Source organism: Perna viridis, chromosome 3, assembly GCF_037379345.1.
Source record: "Perna viridis isolate PV_CMFRI_1.1 ecotype Kerala chromosome 3, ASM3737934v1, whole genome shotgun sequence".
NCBI lineage: Eukaryota > Metazoa > Mollusca > Bivalvia > Mytilida > Mytilidae > Perna > Perna viridis.
The window spans coordinates 53753066-53773567 of NC_142447.1; the positions used below are offsets into that span (position 1 = coordinate 53753066).

General features: G+C 32.8%; 1 protein-coding gene across 4 annotated transcripts in view; it reads left to right on the forward strand.

The window, feature by feature from the left end:
* The window catches only part of LOC148622904 (uncharacterized), a 33479-nt gene extending 14841 nt beyond the window's left edge, over positions 1-18638 (forward strand). For all 4 annotated transcript variants that reach the window (XM_088573227.1, XM_088573228.1, XM_088573226.1 and 1 more), the window contains 5 exons: positions 38-4402; positions 5120-5206; positions 8127-8210; positions 13002-13034; positions 13452-18638. In XM_088573227.1, the coding sequence (XP_088429353.1) occupies positions 40-4402; positions 5120-5206; positions 8127-8210; positions 13002-13034; positions 13452-13462 (4578 nt within the window). In that variant the 5' untranslated portion in view covers positions 38-39 and the 3' untranslated portion in view covers positions 13463-18638. The remainder of the gene's footprint in view (positions 1-37; positions 4403-5119; positions 5207-8126; positions 8211-13001; positions 13035-13451) is intronic.
* The last annotated feature ends 1864 nt before the right edge of the window (positions 18639-20502 follow it).

A 20502-nucleotide genomic window follows, 5' to 3' on the forward strand; every position in this document is an offset into this window, starting at 1 on the left:
AAATTCTGATAATAGATTTGATTGTGTTTTATTTCAGGGATGAGGGGAATGGTTCCTCCAAGTCAAACAAATACACAGAACAGAATTCCACCCCCACTGTATAATAGTGTTATGAGGACAAATTTGATGACAAACCATCCAAGAGGACCACCACCATTGCTGAATGCAGCTTTAAGGCAGTCTGTTAACACTACACGCCAACCACCACCTGCTCATTCAAACAATATCCCACAGTCATTGCCTATGTCATTATCTCACCTTCACAGTGACATGTCCATACCACCTGTTATGCAGTCAGTCAGGAACCGTCATAGCGGTGGTAACACAATAAGAGTCACCAATCCTTTTGAAACCGAACCAGTAAACAGATCATCACCACCAACAGATGTGATAACTTCACGGAATCGGAGAAGTATGGGGTCTACATCAAACCCTTGCACAGATAACAGAATACCACCAATGTACTCTGGAATGCAGAACCCTAATCCTATGATAGACCCCCATAATTTACCTCCAGGTCTCCAGCATAATCCAAGATTTCCTGTGATGGACCCTAGAATGATTCATCCAGCCTTTTATCAACCCAGTTTTCCTTTGCCAAGTCATTTAAGGCCTGAATTACAGCATCAACTTCATGCAAGAATGACTACACCCTTCGACCATGGTAATGCATTTAGCAAATTTAACATTCTACCAACTCAATCTACCTTATTAAGAGAGACTCCTCCTACGACAGTTGAAAATATTGTGGCATCTGACAAAGAAATCATGGGAAAGTGGTATAAACCCCCTGATGAAAACAAACCATTGCCAGATAAAAGAAAATCTAGAGACAACATTATTAGAAATGATCTAAAGAATGAAAAAAATGATGATGTTAGATTTGGGGATTTAGTTACTGAAATTGTTAAGCAAGAGTGTGATGAAGGAGATCAGCGTATTCATAGGCCATGTAAACAAGTAACCCATTCCAGTTTAGAAAGTGTGGTTCATAAGTTAACACAAAAGAGTGATCATTCTGGTCCTTTAATATCACCAATCTCATCTGTTGCTTCTCAGTTTCCAGTGGTACCAGATACTAATGACAACAGCATTATTGAAGAAGTGAATCAACAGGGACTAGAGCTGCCAGCAAACACAGTGAAGGAAGTTGAGCCGGTTGATACCACTGATGTAGGTAAACAGTTAAATAGTGATGGTATTGGCTTATGTATACTGAATTCATATAGTCTGGCTTCAGAAGACAGTAACTCTGGTAATGATGTACATTCAGATCAGATTGACCATTCTTCGTCAAAAAAAGGTATGAAGTGTTCAACTCCTAAGAAAGTACCTCCCTTAAAAATCAAACTTCCGTTTATTGGATCTGGTAAAAGGAAGGCATTTGGAAAGATATGGAGACCAAATTCTAGCCCTTTGAAAAAATCTCAAAGAAAAAAATGTTTTGAAATCAGAAAACCTACTGCATTTACACTTGAAAAATTGAAGGAAAGTTCTCTCGACTTGGCAAAGAAAACATCAGAAAATCAGAAACGACCAGAGACCTCAGAAAAAACTTTGCTTGATAAGATGGAGTCAAAAGATGACAAAGATGTTCTATATGCTAATCAACAAAAGTCAAGCAAAGCAGAAAAATCATTGAATGATGTGGTAAACAAAGTGAAACAAAGAAGACGGCGTAGAAGGTCAGCTGTACTATTAGATGCATCCGGAAATGTGCAAGTTGAATGTGATGAAAACCGTTCCGTACCATATAAAATAGATATAGGTAGTAGTACAGTAAACAATCACTGTAGCAATAAACAAGACAGAAATTATAAAAATAATATTGCTCAGAGAGACCAAGCTATAAAGAATAACACAGAATCGGAAAATGTCAATGATAAAACCTCGAGTCTAAAAAATGGGCAATCAGATAAGACTCATGATAAAGTAATAAATGCTGATACAGAAACTTCATCAAACAATCAAGATGATCATGTAAATAAGGTAGAGAAAAATAGGGAATTTATTGAGAAAAATTGGTCACAGATAGAAGCTAAGCTGAAACTTGTAGAACCACACATGAAAAATAAAAGTCCCATCAAGAAAGATTCTCATACTTCTACCGTGAATGAATCTAATGCTACATATCAGAAACATAATATAAAAAGGAAATCAAATGAATTGATAGAGACTTCCCCAAAGGATAAAGGTGGCAATGGTTCTATAAACAAAAAGAGACGCATAGAAAATGAGAAACAGACAAGTAATAAAATGGATGCAAAACCAAAAAGTCCATCCAAAAATAAGGGGAGGGCTGCTTGTTTAAAATCTAGCTTGTTGGTTAAAAGTAGTGAACTATCTAATGCAAGTTCAACAGGACAAGTTGACAAGGAATCACAGTCTGAAGGTTCTGAAAATTTAACTAGAAAAAGGAAACTTACAAGCCAAAAACCTGAAAGCATTGCTTCCAAAATACAGAAGAAGGATCATAATACTAAGAATATATCGTGTGGGAAAGACAAACGACTTAATGCTGAGGACCAAGAAAGAACTGAAAGATGCAATGATATCACACGCTTGATTTCTTCTATTACTCATCCAGCTTTCTTTGTAACTTTTCATGGGAAGAGAGTGCTATGTTTACACTCCACTTCTGGAAAACTCTTGCTAATGAGAGAATTGCTGAGAAGAAACTTTAGAGAGCTTGTGTGCAAGGACAGCACTATGAACTGTATGATGCAAGTGCAGTTCAAAAATGTTTACTTGGCAAAAGAAAGAGATTTAAAGATAGGTTATCGTGAAATCCCGGGCGAACATAAAACTTTAGCTGTAAAGTATCTCATTGCTGAGAAATTGTTGAAGTCCCAGAAAGCTCCAGCTCACCTAGGAGTTATAACTGTTGATGATGCTTTGAGACTTTATCATTATATGAATGGATTGAAAAAATGCCCAGAGAATTGTATAGAGATATGGTCTCCTGAAAATTCCAGTGAGACAGTTACACAAAATGAAGATTTCAATGAAGCAGAAACTCAAAATGAGGAAAATAAACAGAAACAAAAACATGCCAAAACAAAATCACCTAAGAAAACAAGACAATCTCCTTCAAAGAGAAAGTTATTGTCTGAAAATACCAAAAATTCAACTATAAAAGTTGTTGAGAGTAAACACAACAATGAAATAGAAATAAAGTCTAAAGAAAAGGATGGATATGAAAGTGATGAGACAATTGTGTATGAGGATGAGTCATCTGAACAAAACAACAGTGGCTCATCTCATAGTAATGACAATACTGAATCAAAAGGAGAGGAAGATGTAGACAGCAAGATCGTATTACGTGGTGGTGTTGCTGAATGTTACGGGTCATACTTCAGATATATTGTTGTGGAAGGAGAGAAGTTCTATCCATATGAAGACTTAGTATTAAAATTTGGCAAGATAGCCTTAACAACTGCTCTCCAAAGTAGACTTCCTGAAAAGTTTCGAGCATACAAATGTACTGAAGTGGAAGCAGACTTTATCAACAAGCTTGAAGAATCTTTGCCTGTGTTGAATATTGAGGCTACTCTGTTGGAAGAAGCATTATTTAAACAAGTAGCAAATTCTAAAGAGATCTTTCAAGGGAACAGTATTGTTGATTTGACAGAAAATGATGAAGATGATGAAGTTCATGTCATTGAACCTGATGAAAAAAATACAGAAAATGATGGTTATCTTAGAAACCAGAACTGTCAGGGAACATCTCCAAAGAATAGTGAGGAGAGCAGTAATCAAGCTTACGTGGAAGAACATGAATATGAAGGTGATATGAATGATTTAGATGATTCCATCATGGAAATCAGTTTAGATTCTCCAGTCTCTGAAGATGAGCATATTTCAGACAATATTGAGACTACAACAGAGGATGAAAATCTGAATGGTTCTGATAAATGTGATGCACAAAGGAATTCTGTAGAAAAAATTGTTGACACAGAATCCCAAATTACAGTGCTACCTAAAGCTGTTAATGACTCTGATTCTTCAGATGAAAGGTCATGTGGGCAAAATATGGAAAGTGCCACTGATGGTAATGACAATGTTAAGGCGGCCTGTGATTCAACTTCACATATAGGAATACTCGGAGAATTGTCATCGAATATTCTTACCAAATGTTTGGAAGCTAACAATAATGATGGTGATTCTAATATGCCATCAAGTGCTGCAAGTCTTAGAAACAATGTATTTGCTGAACAATTAAGTTCAATGCTAGCAGAATTTGAAAGTCAGCTGCAGGGTGAAGGTGAATTGTCTACTGAAGAGGAAATTGCCAAAGTTTCAGATATGCAAAAGACGATTGAGGAAGCAATGAATGATTTAGCAAGAGATTTGTCAAAAGATTCAAATGACAGTCGCTCAGATCCACTGAGACAAGTGTTAGGTATGTTCATGCAGTTGTTTTCTATACACAATAATAAATATCAAGATAATTACAAAATAATGTTCAGGTAATATGAAACAATAAACAGTAATTTTCAGTATTATTAAAACCAAAATACTCATATTTATTTTTGTTGTCATTTGGCAAACATAGACAATTGGTATGGGACAATAAATTGAGTTTAATCAGAAGATGTTATGCTAGGAAGAAGGCTGGGATGGATTTTGGATAAATTTTAGAGATAGTCTGTTAGATTTAACCCAACATATAACACACAAAAGCTTAGAAAAGGTTTCAAAGTGGTAAAATACAAGTGATAGGTTTTTTGTTTTTTGTTGTTTTTTTTTTCAAATTTCTAGACAAAATACTTTATTACATGTATTAAGTTTATTATCTCCTATTAAATTACAGTTTTTAATAAGATTTTATCACCAAATTAATTATACTTTTGTGGTCCTTCTTTTATAAGTTGATGCTTAGCTGGTTTTCTATGTGTTGTTTGATACTGGTACAGTAAAACCTGTCTAAACTGTCTTTAGCAGTGAATGATTGGTCGGTTTACAAAGGTTCTAAATGAATTTAAATTGATATAAAAGGACATTTGAAACTGACTGGTAACAGGTAAAGACTATCGTATTATTCAAGATTTGGGTTTACTAGGTAACACTGTTCATATTTTATTATTTCCTAATGGCATAATTTAATGTTATATTTTAGCTGTTTGTATGGAAAGCTATAATAATTCTAGGCACCACATGGTAGACACATTTATGAAGATGTGGAAGCAAGGTGTTCTCTATAGAGGTAGGATTTCCAGTATTGATTAAATAATTTGTCTGTTTCATGTTGTTCTATTTTCCAATACAATTTAAAAGCTTTATGTACTATCGATGACACCATGTGTCTTAATGGTTGAATACAACTATTAATGTTAGGAAATGCATGTGGAATTAAATGGAGAAAAAAACTTAATCTTTCAAGATCTTATATTATATTTGTCAGTTTAATTTAACCAAATACAACTTCTGCATTAATGGTCAAGAGAAAATGTTGATTTTAGAAACTATATTTTCTAAAGGAGCATGGAATTTAATAAGGGGAAAATTGTCATCTTGGATACAAAAATTAAATTGTTTATATATACATGGTTATATTCAACTGAAAGATGATTGAAATGCCTCTATCAAGTCGGGACTATTGCAATAGTTTTCCAACTGGTTTTTGCCCTGATATTGCCATTTGTTATACAGACTTTCCTTTTAGACTATTCCTTTAAACTACTACCTAGATTTTATCGTTTGGTAACTTTGTTATTACCCTTTCAGTGATTTTGTTAGCTTTAATTTACCTCCGAATTTTGGCTGTTTCCCCCATGGATAGTTTTCCAATTCTGTGTATTTATTTCCCAAAATTATACCAATTCCCTACGTAAAACTTAAAAATTTGATTATTTACTTTCGAAAAGCCTCTGCATAGATTTCAAACATTGTGGATCGTGTCCAGCTGAAAAGTTTAAAAATGCTGGTTTTTATTTTGAGGTATACCGATCTGCTTGTCAACCATTTGACTTGCAGCAGCAGTGAAAAAGATTTAAGAATCTCAGTTTACTCTTATTTTTCATTTTAATGTTTTTACTGTGTTCCAGCCAGGGGTACCGAACTACATGAATCAGATACATGTCAAATTCAATCATCATGACTTTTCCAACCTTTTTTCTCAAAATTTCCAAAGTAAACTGTGTTGGTCTTATCATGATTGTCTAACTTCTTAAAAAAAAAAGCTGACACAAACAAACCTTGATGCAATCATGAGAATTTGTCACAGAAATGAAGAGTTGACAAGTGAAGACCTTGACAAACTCGTTGAAAGGTTTAATGAAGAGTTGACAAGTGAAGACCTTGACAAACTCGTTGAAAGGTTTAATGAAGAGTTGACAAGTGAAGACCTTGACAAACTCGTTGAAAGGTTTAATGAAGAGTTGACAAGTGAAGACCTTGACAAACTCGTTGAAAGGTTTAATGAAGAGTTGACAAGTAAAGACCTTGACAAACTCGTTGAAAGGTTTAATGAAGAGTTGACAAGTGAAGACCTTGACAAACTCGTTGAAAGGTTTAATGAAGAGTTGACAAGTGAAGACCTTGACAAACTCATTGAAAGGTTTAATGAAGAGTTGACAAGTGAAGACCTTGACAAACTCGTTGTAAGTTTAAGGGACTTAAAGACTGAAAAATTAATCTACATGTATAGTTGACAAAGTGAAACTGTACTCTAAAGTGAGTAAAACAAACATCAGACTCACTTGTTCTCTTTAATGTTTAAAACAATCAGTTTTACATGCATATGTATTTTATTTGTATGTATATGGCTGTTATTTGTCTTGGCATTGTCATCATTGTTTGCATTTTTTTTTCCCATTTGATGTAAATTTTCCCAATAAAAAGGGAGGAGGATGCTCTGAAAAAAGTAACAAAATCACTGCCTTTAATTTGTGATAAAGGAAGATAAATATTTTGACATTTTTGAATTGTCATTTTTCTGATAGTTGCATAGAATTGAAACATACCATGAGATTAAGGCACAGATTCACAGGGAGAGGGACCTGGTGTACACATTCCTTCCCTCTAGAATTCTGAATTTTTTTTTAACATGAAATTTTAATTTTTCACAAATTCAACCCCCAGAAATTGATTTGCATCACTTCCCTCAGCTTTTAAATTCTATTTACCCCATAACCTGAAATCCTGGATTACCCGTCATCTGCTCCCTGAAAAGGGAGTAATACATCCCCTAAAATAAAAGCAATATGGGCAAATGAGAAATTAAGTACAATTAAGGTATCTAGGATTAACCAATTTTCCTTCTACAAAAAATGTATTTAAAAAAATGGAACAATTATCCAAAATCTATTTTAGTATGTTTTCTTCATAAATTGATATGAATTGTGACAAAGTATGTATTGATAATGTGTGGCAGGACAGCCTACCTGCATTGTAGTAGGTAGCGAGATTTAAATGGCCAGATACTCGATTTGGCTAAAGGATTAATTGTTCAGCCTTATCGGTTTGTTGCTGGCTTGTCACCAGTGAGTCTAGGATTTGATTCTTGGTGGGAAGTAATTTGACAGTCAAATCATACACTCCTGTTAAATTTGGCGCCAAACTGAAAAACTTGTGGATTTGGTTAGCTAATGAGATCATGTTAGAATTGTTTGTGGTACTTAGACTCTTAATGTGAGGGAAATGTAGTAGGATGGCCTATCTATGTTGTAGTAGATAGTTAGATTTAAGGTGGAGGAAGTGTGGCAGGATGGCCTATCTGTGTTGTAGTAGGTAGTTAGATTTAAGGTGGAGGAAGTGTGACAGGATGGCCTACCTGTGTTGTAGCAGGTAGTTAGATTTAAGGTGGAGGAAGTGTGGCAGGATGGCCTACCTGTGTTGTAGTAGGTAGTTAGATTTAAGGTGGAGGAAGTGTGGCAGGATGGCCTACCTGTGTTGTAGTAGGTAGTTCGATTTAAACAGCCAGTTAATTGATTTGGTTAAAGGATTAAATCTTTTACTGAATAGGTTTGTTGCTGGCTTGTCACCAAGCTGTCTAGTGTCTGAGCCTCGGTGGCAGAGTAATTTTGAGAGATCAAATCATTCTCTCCTGTTACCAATGCATGCTCTCCAGGTGTTGTATAAAAACTCCACTTGAAGTGTAATCATGATAATGTCTTATATTTCAGCCAAGTTTTCAGCTTTAGAAAAAGAACTTAATGCCTTTAGAAGTGGAACTCAAAAGACAATTGATACATGTGAAAAATATGAAGGTTTGAACAGTGTATAGCAATCATTATTTTAACAGTATTTCAGAGGAGTCTTTAGTATGTGCTAAGATGGAATTTTTGTTTGAAGATTGGTCTGTAAATCATTGAAATTATGGCTGGATTTTGATCCATTATGATTTTCATGAAATTTGATAAAATTACATTAAACTTCGACTCCTTGGTCATTCTTAAAAGTAAATGTTTAACCAGCTGTCTTTGTAAGAATCATTCAAAATCTGAAAAATGTAATACACCCCAAAAAAGGCTACATATGTAATTAAGTTGTTTTATGGGTCTATACTATGAAATGTGTAATTATTCATTCAAATCTTCCTGCTCTTATGAGATAATCAACATTGAAAATCCAATAGATTCTGTTGTATTTGAGTGTGTCATTTACAGAGTTATCTCCCTTAATTTTGAACTCTACAGTGCATTCTGTATAAATTTTATCTCCTAAGAACACAGGTTATATAAAAAACTGAATGTTAGTTTCTGTTTACTATGGCAATTCAAACAAAATATCAAAAATAAAAATATGTAGGCTTTCCAACCATGAATCACATTTTGCATGATTCTTAGCTGGAGTACTACTTAGTACAAAACAGGTAGTAATAATATGGTGTCACATAACTGTTTTTGCTGACATTACTAGTCGGTTAAGATATGTTTACAGGGGCCAGGGGCATAGCTTCCATTGAGGCAACCCAGGCAGTTACCTCGGTAAAAAAAAAGGAAAAAGATTAACCATCATTTATCTTCATATCAATAAGACACAATGTGAAAACAAACATAGAAAAACAATTGACACTGACTTCCATGTTCAGTGCTCCTCGCCCTGGTCCAAGCAAGATTTTTAGATGGTCCGCTCCAGATGACCATGTCTGTCCAGAATTAGATTCTTCTGCTGGAGACCCTACATATTCCACTGGCCTGGCTATGCTAGGTGGGCCTGTTAAATTTGACTTTGTATCAAAAACATGGATAAACACGAAATTGCAACCTTTACTCCAGCAATGCTTCCTATCCATGAGAGTTGGGATTGTGTTCCATAATACAGAATCAGAGGAATTCAAGATTCACATTGTATGTTTCCATGACAAAATATCAGAGTGATATTTATTTACCCCTGTGCGTCTGTCTGGACTTCTCTTGCTGCACCATTTGAGCTTGTAGCTGTGGTAAGCATTGTTATATTGAGTAACTTGGTTTGTGCTATTAAAACACTCTAAGCAAGACTGTCCTACTAGGTGTTAAAATATTCATTTGAGTGTGTGATTCCCTGCCTCGGTACTAATACACCCCAATACAATCCATATTCTCCATATGCAATATAAAAAAATATCAATATCCGTAGTCTGAGAAATAAGGTCAACTTTCTAGAAAATTTCACAGATGAATTTGATATATTAACCGTTGCTGAAACTCACTTAGATCCAAGTGTCAATAATGATGACTTGCAGCTCCATTCTTTTTCTAATAATATTATCCGTAAGGATCGTAACAATAACGGTGGCGGTATACTGATCTTTGTAAAGGATGGTATATCAATGATACGAAAAGGTGAACTCGAAAACCCCATTGACGAAATATTATGGGTAAAGATAAAAGGTAAAGGTCAATGTTTTCTACTTTGTTGTATTTATCGACCAGAATGGACGGACGCTGACTTTTGGACAAGGCTAAACAACTCAATAGAGCACAGTTACCAATTCAACGAAAATATTGTGATAACTGGTGATCTGAACTCGAATTTATTTAGGCTCCACAATAATAGATTATATGACACAATGAATCTCTTCAATTTAAAAAATGTAATTGATAAACCGACAAGGGTGACTGATCACAGTAGCACACTACTAGACCCAATATTAATAAGTGATACAATTCAATATTCATTAACAGATGTACTTAAAGTACCATCAGAAATAAGTGATCATGATGCCCCAATAATATTTCTAAAATGTCCAAGATATGTACAAAAATCATTCAAAAGAGAAATTTGGCAATATGATAATATTAATTTAGAACATTTTTCGTCACAACTTGATAATATTGATTGGGACGAACTTTTGTCTAACACCAAGGATGTTGATGATATGTGTAAAACCTTTTTCCAAAGGTTTATTGGTATTGCAAGGGAGAGTATCCCAACAAAAATAGTTCAGATACTCAATAATGATAAAGCGTGGTTTGAAAGTCGGCTTAGAAAGGAAATTCGAAAAAGGGACCGATTTCGTAAAAAGGCCCTAAAAACTAAAAGAGACACTGACATTAATAAACACAAAAAGCAAAGAAACAAAGTAAATAATCTTAAAAAATACTTAAAAGAAAAATTCGAAAAAAGTTTGGATAATATTATACTCAATAATGCTGCTAACTCAAAAACTTATTTGAAAATAATGAAGATGCTTATAAAATCTCATAAGGGCTCTGGTGAAATACCCCTTTTAAAAATATTATTAATGATGAAAATATTGGTGATACCACATACGGAGACAACGATAAATGTAATTTGCTTAATAAATACTTCAGTCGAATTTCCTCTCTGGAGGACGAGAATGTTCCTCTTCCTGATTTTGAAGAAAAGACAAATATTTTCTTAACAGAACTTGTAATAAATGAATCTGAAATCGTAGACATCATAAAAATATTAGATCCCCATAAAGGATCTGGCCCTGACATGATGAGTCATAGAATGTTGAAAATATGCCCTGAAAAAGTAGCAATTCCTTTAAGAATTATATTTAAGAAATCCCTAGAACAATGCAAGTTTCCCACCAGCTGGAAAATTGCAAATGTAATTGCGATCTTTAAAAAAGGAGACAATTCTCTTCCATCTAATTATAGGCCAATATCCCTGATAAGTTGTGTTGGAAAAGTGATGGAACGCATTGCTTATAAACATGTGTTTAACCATTTACAAAGAAATAAGCTCATTTATGAATATCAGTCTGGTTTTCTTCCACAATGTTCAACAGTTCATCAACTAATAGAAATTTATGATTGTATTTTAAATTCTTTAGAAAATAAGGAGGTAAGTTGTTTTGTGATTTTTCAAAAGCTTTTGATAAAGTATGGCATCATGGGTTATTACACAAAATGAAGTCATAAGGTATATGTGGAAATTTATTGAATTGGTTTCAAAGTTATTTAGACAATAGAAAACAAAGGGTAGTAATCAAACAATCGTCTTCACAACCTTGCAACGTTACAGCTGGTGTGTCTCAAGGCTCAGTTTTGGGTCCTCTGTTATTCATAATATATATCAATGATATTGCTGAAAATCTTTTGTCCTTATGTAGACTATTTGCAGACGACATATCTCTGAGCTACTCTGATCTTGACTTATCACACATAGAGATAGTGATTGGTCATGACCTCAGAGAGCTAAGTGATTGGTCCAAAAAATGGCTCATGTCTTTTAATCCTGACAAAACAGAAATTATGTTGTTTTCTAATATTGAAACTCCCGAAATAAACTTTGTATTTAATGATAAAAATATACCAGTTACAGATATGCATAAACATTTAGGTGTAACATTTAGTAACGATGCAAAATGGAATAATCATGTTGAATGTATAATCAAAAATGTATCGAAACATTTAAATGTATTACGGAAACTTAAGTATAGTTTAGGAAGAAAGAATCTTGAATCACTATATCTTACTTTTATTTGACCGTTATTTGAATATGCATGTGAAGTTTGGGACAATATGGGCTTGAGTTATTGCAATAAACTTGAACAATAGCAGCTAGAGGCTGCTCAAATAGTAACTGGATTTCCAATCTTTACTAGTGCATGAATCATTTATAGTGAAATCGGATGGGAAACTCTAGCAGAAAGACATGAAAGAAGAAAACTACAGTTGTTCTATAGTATTCAATATAATAATGCTCCAGAATATTTATTCAATTTGATCCCACCAACAATTCAGAGTACAATTGTTTACCCCTTACGTAATGGAAATGACTTGATACATCCTTTTTGTCGACTGTCTTTGACACAAGACTCGTTTTTACCATCAACTATATGGTTATGGAATAGACTCAATTTGTCTACTCGTAACATTGAATCTATAGGTAAATTTAGAAATGAATTAAAGAGGAGTAAATCAAATCCAACAAACAGAGTTCCTAAATATTTCGAGTTTTGAAATTGTAAATTAAACATTATTTTAACACAAATACGATGTTCGGCCTCCTTTTTAAATTATGATCTCTCGAGAGTTAACATTATAACTGATCCATCCTGCCGATGTGGTGCTAGCATTGAAGATTCAAATCATTTTTTCTTTGAATGTCCTCACTATTCTGATATTAGAAACAGACTCCTTATTAATCTAAATTGGTTACCGGAAAATTGTCGAGTAAATTGAAGTACCTTAACGTGTGGTCACCCAGCTCTTACCGATGAGCAAAATACAATAATTTTTAGTCATGTATATAATTATATAAAAGGATCTAAGAGGTTCCATATTGTATAATCAGTAGCATTGATACTGTAAGTATATTTATAACAACTACATACATCATCACATCGTCACAATATTTGCTAGTTATATCATGTCAATATTATGTTCATATATTTATTGTATTGTTTTTACATGCTTTCAATTTGTATTGTTACACACTGTGTATGGGAGAAGACTTAATAAGTTTGTCTAACTTGTGTCTAATCCCTTTTGCATAATTACGCAAATAAAATATGTTTAAACTAAACTACACCCCAAGCCCCTTGTGTATGGAATTCCTGTTTGTGATCATCATACCAATAATCTATTCTTTTACAGAAATGTTAAGCAAGCTAAAGGAGAGTATAAAAGGTAAGCTTTGGATTATAATATTTCTTTCTATTGATAGTAGATTGATTTTACTTGTGTTTATAAGAGGAAACTTTCTTATAAACAAGGCAGAGTTTGGCAGATTGTATATAAGTTAAGTTCAGAATTAAATCTAGTACACAATTTTCCTGAAAAACAGCTCCAATTAGATATTTCCAATACTTCATAGCATAAGGATGTTAGTGTTAATTAGCTCCCTAATTAAAGTTATTGGCATAAATAGTTAACATTTGCATATTTGTACATGTATTGTGTATATCTGTAGAATGCAATGAAATTTCATGAAAATCTCTTACAATGACCTAGATTTTGTTCGTAATTTTCATTTTTAATAGTTCAGGTTCTCTACAGAAAGTGTTTCAATATGATCTCCCTAACTAAGAACTGTAATTGTTTCAGATAAAAAATGAGTCAGTCTTATTCCAAGCTTAGTTAAAGGATTATAATAAGACCTGGAGATTTGGATCCTTCATCAAGCATAACATGAGTAACATCTTGATGTATAAATGTGTTTTGTATAAAATGTATATTTGTAAATATTGTTATAAGTGGAGGTTGCAATTACAGAAATATTGTGTGAAGTGTTCTTGGTGTATTGTAAATAGAAGTTCAGCTATATGGTGCATTTCTTATGTGTCATAATTATAAAGGGTGCCAAAAATCTGTTATAATCATTTTTTTTTTCATTTGTTTTATTTTGTGGTAAGGTTGTGTAGTTGCAAAACAAAAGCATTTTTCATTTTATTTAGGTAAAAACTACTTTTTGCATATATGGTACTAGATGTAAAACTCAATCTAACTTGACATGATATTTTGTGTTTAAAGGTTGGTATATTAAATCCTTACAGAACAGCATTCCACAGTTTATAAGTTGGGATGTGAAGAAGTACAGTGATAAATAACCAGTATAAAAAATTGTTATAATATTACATACAATTCAGTGTTGATATTAAATGATCAATAAGTCCCATTTTTAGCTCACCTGGTTGTCGTTGTCGTTATCAATTTTTCAAAACTCTTCTCCTCTGAAACTACCTTACCAATTGGAACCAAACTTGGTATAATGTTCCTTGGAGTATCCTGCATAGAACTGATGTGGGAATTTTGATTGGACAAAAAACATTGCCACTGTTACTAAAAATAGAACATAGGGGTCAGACAGTAGTTTTTCACATATATCTCCAAATCTGTTAGGTTTAGCTAAATTCTGACTGGGTATAAGTGTTCAGCATGATGAGATCTATCTGTGGTCAAATTTTCATTTTAATCCATTAAGCCATGTTGGAGTTAATGCCCTTTTCCATGTTTTTTAATATTTTTAATGATATATCTTTCACAAGTCTTCTCTGACACTACTTTACCAATTGAAACCAAACTTGGTACGAACGTTCCTTGGGGTATCCTGCATAGAACTGATTTGGAAATTTTTGATTTTGTCGAAAAACATGGCCACCATTACGAAAAATAGAACATAGAGGTCTAACAGTAGTTTTTCGCATATATCACCAAAACCGTTAGGTTTAGCCAAATTCTTTCAATAGCTGAAATTATCCTTATTTTTTGGACTGCAAAGGTATTCAGGCATGAAAGTTATCAACCGACTCCATATAAGAGTTATTGCCCTAGAAAGGGGAAAATGGTAGGGTTTTTTTTTTTTTAGTTTTCAGCCAGTGTCTTGAAAACTATGATAGATAGAAACTTTCATTTGCTGAAATGAGCCTTATGATATGTCCTGTCAAAGTTTTCTTGTGTCAAATTTTTTGCACAACTTCTTGTTTAATTTATTGCTTATGAAAGGCAAAATTCAACCAGGTGAGCAATTCATGCTCCTGGGAGCCTCTTGTTTTTCTCCACCAGAATATTTTCTTGAATGTGTATAGTTATATGTGAATTATGATTAAAACTAGTAATTTTCTATTTTTATATCTCTGTTAGCTGTTTAATTTTTATATGTGTATTTTTTAGCTGTTGCATTTCTTTTTTTGAGTTTTGGGCATTCTCATAAATGCTCCCAAGATCATGTGTTCAATTTTCCTCTGCTGTAATATCAATGCATTTTCATTTGATTTCAAAAACTTCAGTAAACAAAATAATAAACCAGGTTTATTCATATCATTATATTGAATGTTCTGTTAATAAATGAAGGCTTGACTTCATGTGTTACTCGACTGTTATACTATTCTTGTAATTATTTTAAATCATTATGTTGCTATCAGTTACTTATTCGAATATCTATTATAAAAATCACTGAAACTTGCCAATATTAACCATTACTTACGTATTTATCTAAAATATAAGGAACCAAAATAAAATTTGACCTTGCTACAAATTGGTGGGTTACACCCTATGACAGTTGTGCGTCTGTCCCCTGACGGTTTCCAGGTGATTACTTGAGAATTTTTTAAAAACTTTAAACTGTTGTTAAGTACCGAAAAAAAGAAGATTAATTTTCAGCAAAATCTAAGATGAAGTTTACGGGTAAGACCATTTTTAACATTTTGCCATCCCTCTTTTTTCACTTTTACATGGCAGTGTGTCACTTTACAATGTAGGTTCCATTAATGCCTCATTTTTAGTTACTTTTTTAAATGTCTCGGACAACATTTTCTAAACTTGCGTAATTTTATTATACAATTATGGACAATATAAGTCAATAGTAACATAGAGGTTATGATGCAATGTTTTGATAAATGTTTACATATATACTCTAGCAAGGCAATAAATGTTGATATAGATACCTCACAATAGTAAGATTGTCTGAACCATAGGATTAGCAATAGAATAGGATGTGAAGATTAAACTTGAGCTGTGTTGCTCATTATTGCTTTTTGATATCTATGTTCTGAGTGAAGGTTTGTTACTGTACTGCCAACATTAAACCTCAGACCCTCAGTCTAAAGGGGAAACTGTAGTATTGAAGTTTCATAAAATTTAGTATATTTTTAATATTTTAAGAATTCTCAAGTGTATTTTTTGTGTTTTTTTTTGGTTTGCATATGCTGAATGGGTGTTTTCTATGTTAAGCTGTCATTCCAAAGATTTATAAAGTTATGGTTGTATTCAACTTACACCATTTATTGTTGTTTTTTTTTTTTTTTCAAGCATTGTTCTTTAGTTCAGCATTTTATATCTGTTACTGATAGTTCCAGATTATTTATTATTGTATAGAAGGGTAAAGAGTTTATGTACCATTCATTTATAGCATCCATATAACCAAAGTCCCTAATATTATAACAGTTTTACTATGAATTCCTTTGATATGGCCTTAAGCTACCTCTGTTTTTTTTATTTTTGATGTATTTAGGTTGTGTATATCAGTGCTATGCCAGTGCCAAAATAAATCATATGTACATATCATTATCAATGAAACTAAGAACATCCTTCTGGTTGTTGTTAAACTGGAAATTCTCCTTTAAGTTCATATTTAGGTAAAAAGTTAAAAAAAAAAAACTTAGTTTGACTTGTTTTTTAAGCCTACTATTTGTTTCTTGCTTGTTTAATAAAAGCCCTGTCAATCATGTTTAATTTTTTATCACAGTTATTTTATCTCCTTTGTTTTATCCAAAAAAAATATTGAAAACCCATTCTTTCTTCTTCAACATGACGGCATGTATACTCTCTACAGTTAATTTAAATGTAGTATATTTGGAATTAAGATTCAAAATTTCTGTCTTAGTAGTTATTTGTCAGTAATGATAAAACATGTTAAAGATTATTTTAGTGAAATTGTTAATGAAAAAGAAAGGGATGATATAGCCTATGCAATAAATAGATGCTTCATTTTATTATATTGTCTGTTGTTAAAATGAGCTTCCCCACAATTTGAAAATAATTTAATGAAGTAGCAGTCCATCTAAGAATCATGCAAACTGTAATTTATTGTTGGAAAGCCTACATATAATTTTTTTTGTTTTTTTTTTTTTTTTAAATATTATAGTGAACAGAAATTAACATGTGGTTTTTCATGTAACCCTTGTTCTTAGGAAATAAAAATTATGTAGAAAGCACTGTAGAATTCAAGATCAAGGAAGATAATTCTGTAAATGACACTAAAATACAATAGAAAGTGTGGGATTTTCAATGTGGATTAAGCAGACGGATTGGAATGAATGATTAAACATTTCATCATCATATAGACCTATAAAGCAACATTATAACAAAAATAAAAATATGTAGTCTTTTTAACTCACTTGCTGTCTGTCGTCATTAACAATTTTTCAAAACTCTTCTACTTGACCAATTGAAACATAACTTGATATGAATGTTCTTTTGGGTATCCTGCATAGAACTGTGTGGGAATTTTTGATCCATCAAAAACATGGTGCTGTTACTAAAATTACAACATAGGGGGTCAGACAGTTTTTCGCGTATTGTATCTCCAAAACTGTAGGTTTAGCCAAATTCTTTCAATTGCTGAAATGATCCTTATCATAGAGGCCTACAAAAGTCTCCAAGGGATCAAAGTTGTCTGATGACTCCTTGTAAGAGTTGGTGCCCTTGAAAGATGAAAAATGACAGTTTTTTTTTTTTTTAGTTTTCAGTCAATATCATGAAAACAATGATTGTGAGAAAGAATCTTTCAGTTGCTGAAATGATCCCTATGACAAGTCCTATCGAAGTTTTCTTGAGTCAAAATTGTTGGACAACTCCTTGTTATATGTATTGTCCTTGAAAGGAAAAATTTAACCATCTGAGCGATTTAGATTTGGGGTGTATCACATTTTACAGAATTTGCATGATTCTTACAAAGACTGCTACTTAATGGTATATGGTTAAGGTTATTGAGCTGCCATGTTATTTTTAATCTTTATTCAAAATTGTGTTGATGTAACATTGTTTATCTTTCTTGCCAAAAATCCTGTTGTTCTTTTTCACAACACATTGATTATTGATGTTACATAATTCGATATTTTGTTGTACCTGTATAAAAGTTATTGTTTTGTGTTCATCCAATCCTTAATCAGTCAAAAGCAGTTAGCCATGGAAAAGTTGAAAGAAACATATTAATTACTTTATTCCAATGTATTTTCCTTCCACTGATAGGTATCAGTTTACATGACGACAGTAGTACATGTATATTGTATTATCTAATCAATCATTGTAAGACAGAACTCGCTTGTTCTATGTGTAGTTAAAATTTTTATGCTACATCATTTGAAAAAAAGGTCAAAACATGATCACTACATACCACCAGCTGTAAATTGTTCGTATAAAAAATAAGAAAATTAAACCCATCATGTTGATCTTTTAAAGTTAATTGATGTCAATATATCCAATTAATTCCCTGAATAGCACTGTTATTTACATGTTATGTCAGTTTATTTTGTAAAATTTCTTAAAGATACTGTCAAAGGTTTTTTATTATCATTTTGATTGCATTGGCAGCAAGATATCTGAAAGCTAAATACCATACCATATTCTTTAAAATGCAATTTGTAGTTCTTTTCTTTTTTTTTTTTTAATTTACCAATTGTTTTCTTATTAATGTTAACTATATACTTTTTACAAGTAAGGGAAGCATCATATGGGCATTAGTTGCTTTACCAATATGTTAAAACAATAAAGATGTTGATATTTCTGACCGGATTCTGTGTTTTGTTTTGTTTTGTTTTTTTTCTGTGGTTGACATTTCTTGTCCAAAGTAAAATGAGTATTCACATTACACTCCTGAACTAATATTTAATTTAGTATTCCACATGACTAAATATTGTCCATGTAATGTCACTGGTAAAAGTCCATCACAGGTAGTATTTCATCAGTTTGCCAGCACAAGACTTGTACTCTTGACGCATATAACTGAATTTTACAACCTAAGGAATATTTTAAATTTCAGAATTTGTATTGACAAAATACAGTTATCTATAGTGCTGTACTCCAGTATTTATGATAGGAATATCCTCATACAACACGAGGTTGGAATTTACTGGTCCTGGAACCAAGTTGACAGACAACCTCTAGTATTGCCATAGAAAGAAGTATCCATAGAATCTTTAAATCAACTATCAACACAAGTGTAATTTTTTTTGGTTGGGGGGGGGGGGGGCAAAAACCATTAATTTCAGTATAAATGATAAGTTAATGACCGAAAGTGGAAAGCCAGGAATTTCTGCACACACTGACTCAATAATGACAGGAAAAATTGCAACAATATAGGACCGCTGTGAAAAAAAAAACATGTTCAGGTAAATAAAAAATTGTAATTATATGTCTTCCATAGTACTTAAGTAACTGTCTGTAAGAATCATGCAAAATCTGAAAAGTGTGATACACCCCAAAAAAAGGCTACATATTTTTATTTTTGTAATTTAGTTGTTTTATAGGTCTGTACTATGAAATGTGTTATTATTCTTCCAAATCTGCCTGCTCTTATATGGGAGATAATCAACATTGAAAATCCAGTAGATTCTATTGTATTTGAGCGTCATTTACAGTTATCTCCCTTCATTTTGAAATCTACAGTGCATTCTATGTAACTTTTATCTCCTAAGAGCATGGGCTATATGAAAAACCACATGTTAATTTCTGTTTACTATGACATTTAAAACAAAATATCAAAAATAAAAATATGTAGGCTTTTTACCCATGAATCACATTTTGCATGATCCTTAGCTGGAGTGCTACTTAACATGTGTGAAAAAAATGTGGTTTTCATATATTTTAGGGAAAAAACTTTCCATGTGAATTTATATGCACAAAAACAAATTTTCATATTGGTACTAAACGTGTTTCCATATGACTTTTAAACATGAAAACGTCTTGCAGTTTTCCTGTGTACGGACTGTTGCTCCTGTGAGCTATCACAATAAAGACCGACTCCATTTGTCGGAATAGTACAAGGCAGGATTTGCATGTTCCATTAGTCAAATGCTTCACCCAGAAATACACGAAATACCTGCCATAGGATTCGGTCGGGAAAGTTGACTAGTCTCCGGCAAAACTAGTCCGTTTTATAGGTTACAGACCACCAATTCAACCAATGAGCATTTGGAACGTACGCAAAAATAGTCCTACGCAGAAATTACCCCTGTTCCTCATAGTGCTGTGAAAAAAGTTCTCATCTTATTTAAAAAATTTAAACAGTTTCTGAAAGGAAAAACATTTCTGTACATTTTATAGGTGCATTTTGCTTCTTGTGATGTGAAGCCTAATCTCCATAATGATTTTTAAATATACCCCTATCTTGTGAAAACACTGGGATTTCCCATGCTATTTATAGACCCTTCACTTCCGGTGACCAGTACTGCACTGCAAGTCTGCTAACCCCACATGCCATTCTGAGGATTGTGAGCTGACATATGTAGAATCATGCTGATATATAGTCCTCTGCAGGTTAAAGTTAAGGTAAAGTCTAGAGAAGCCATTGAATATTGTGAAATTAGCATAGAAGCCTATGGAAAGTGGAATTAGTGGTTTTTAGCCTTTATACAATTTTAGTACAATACACAGGAGC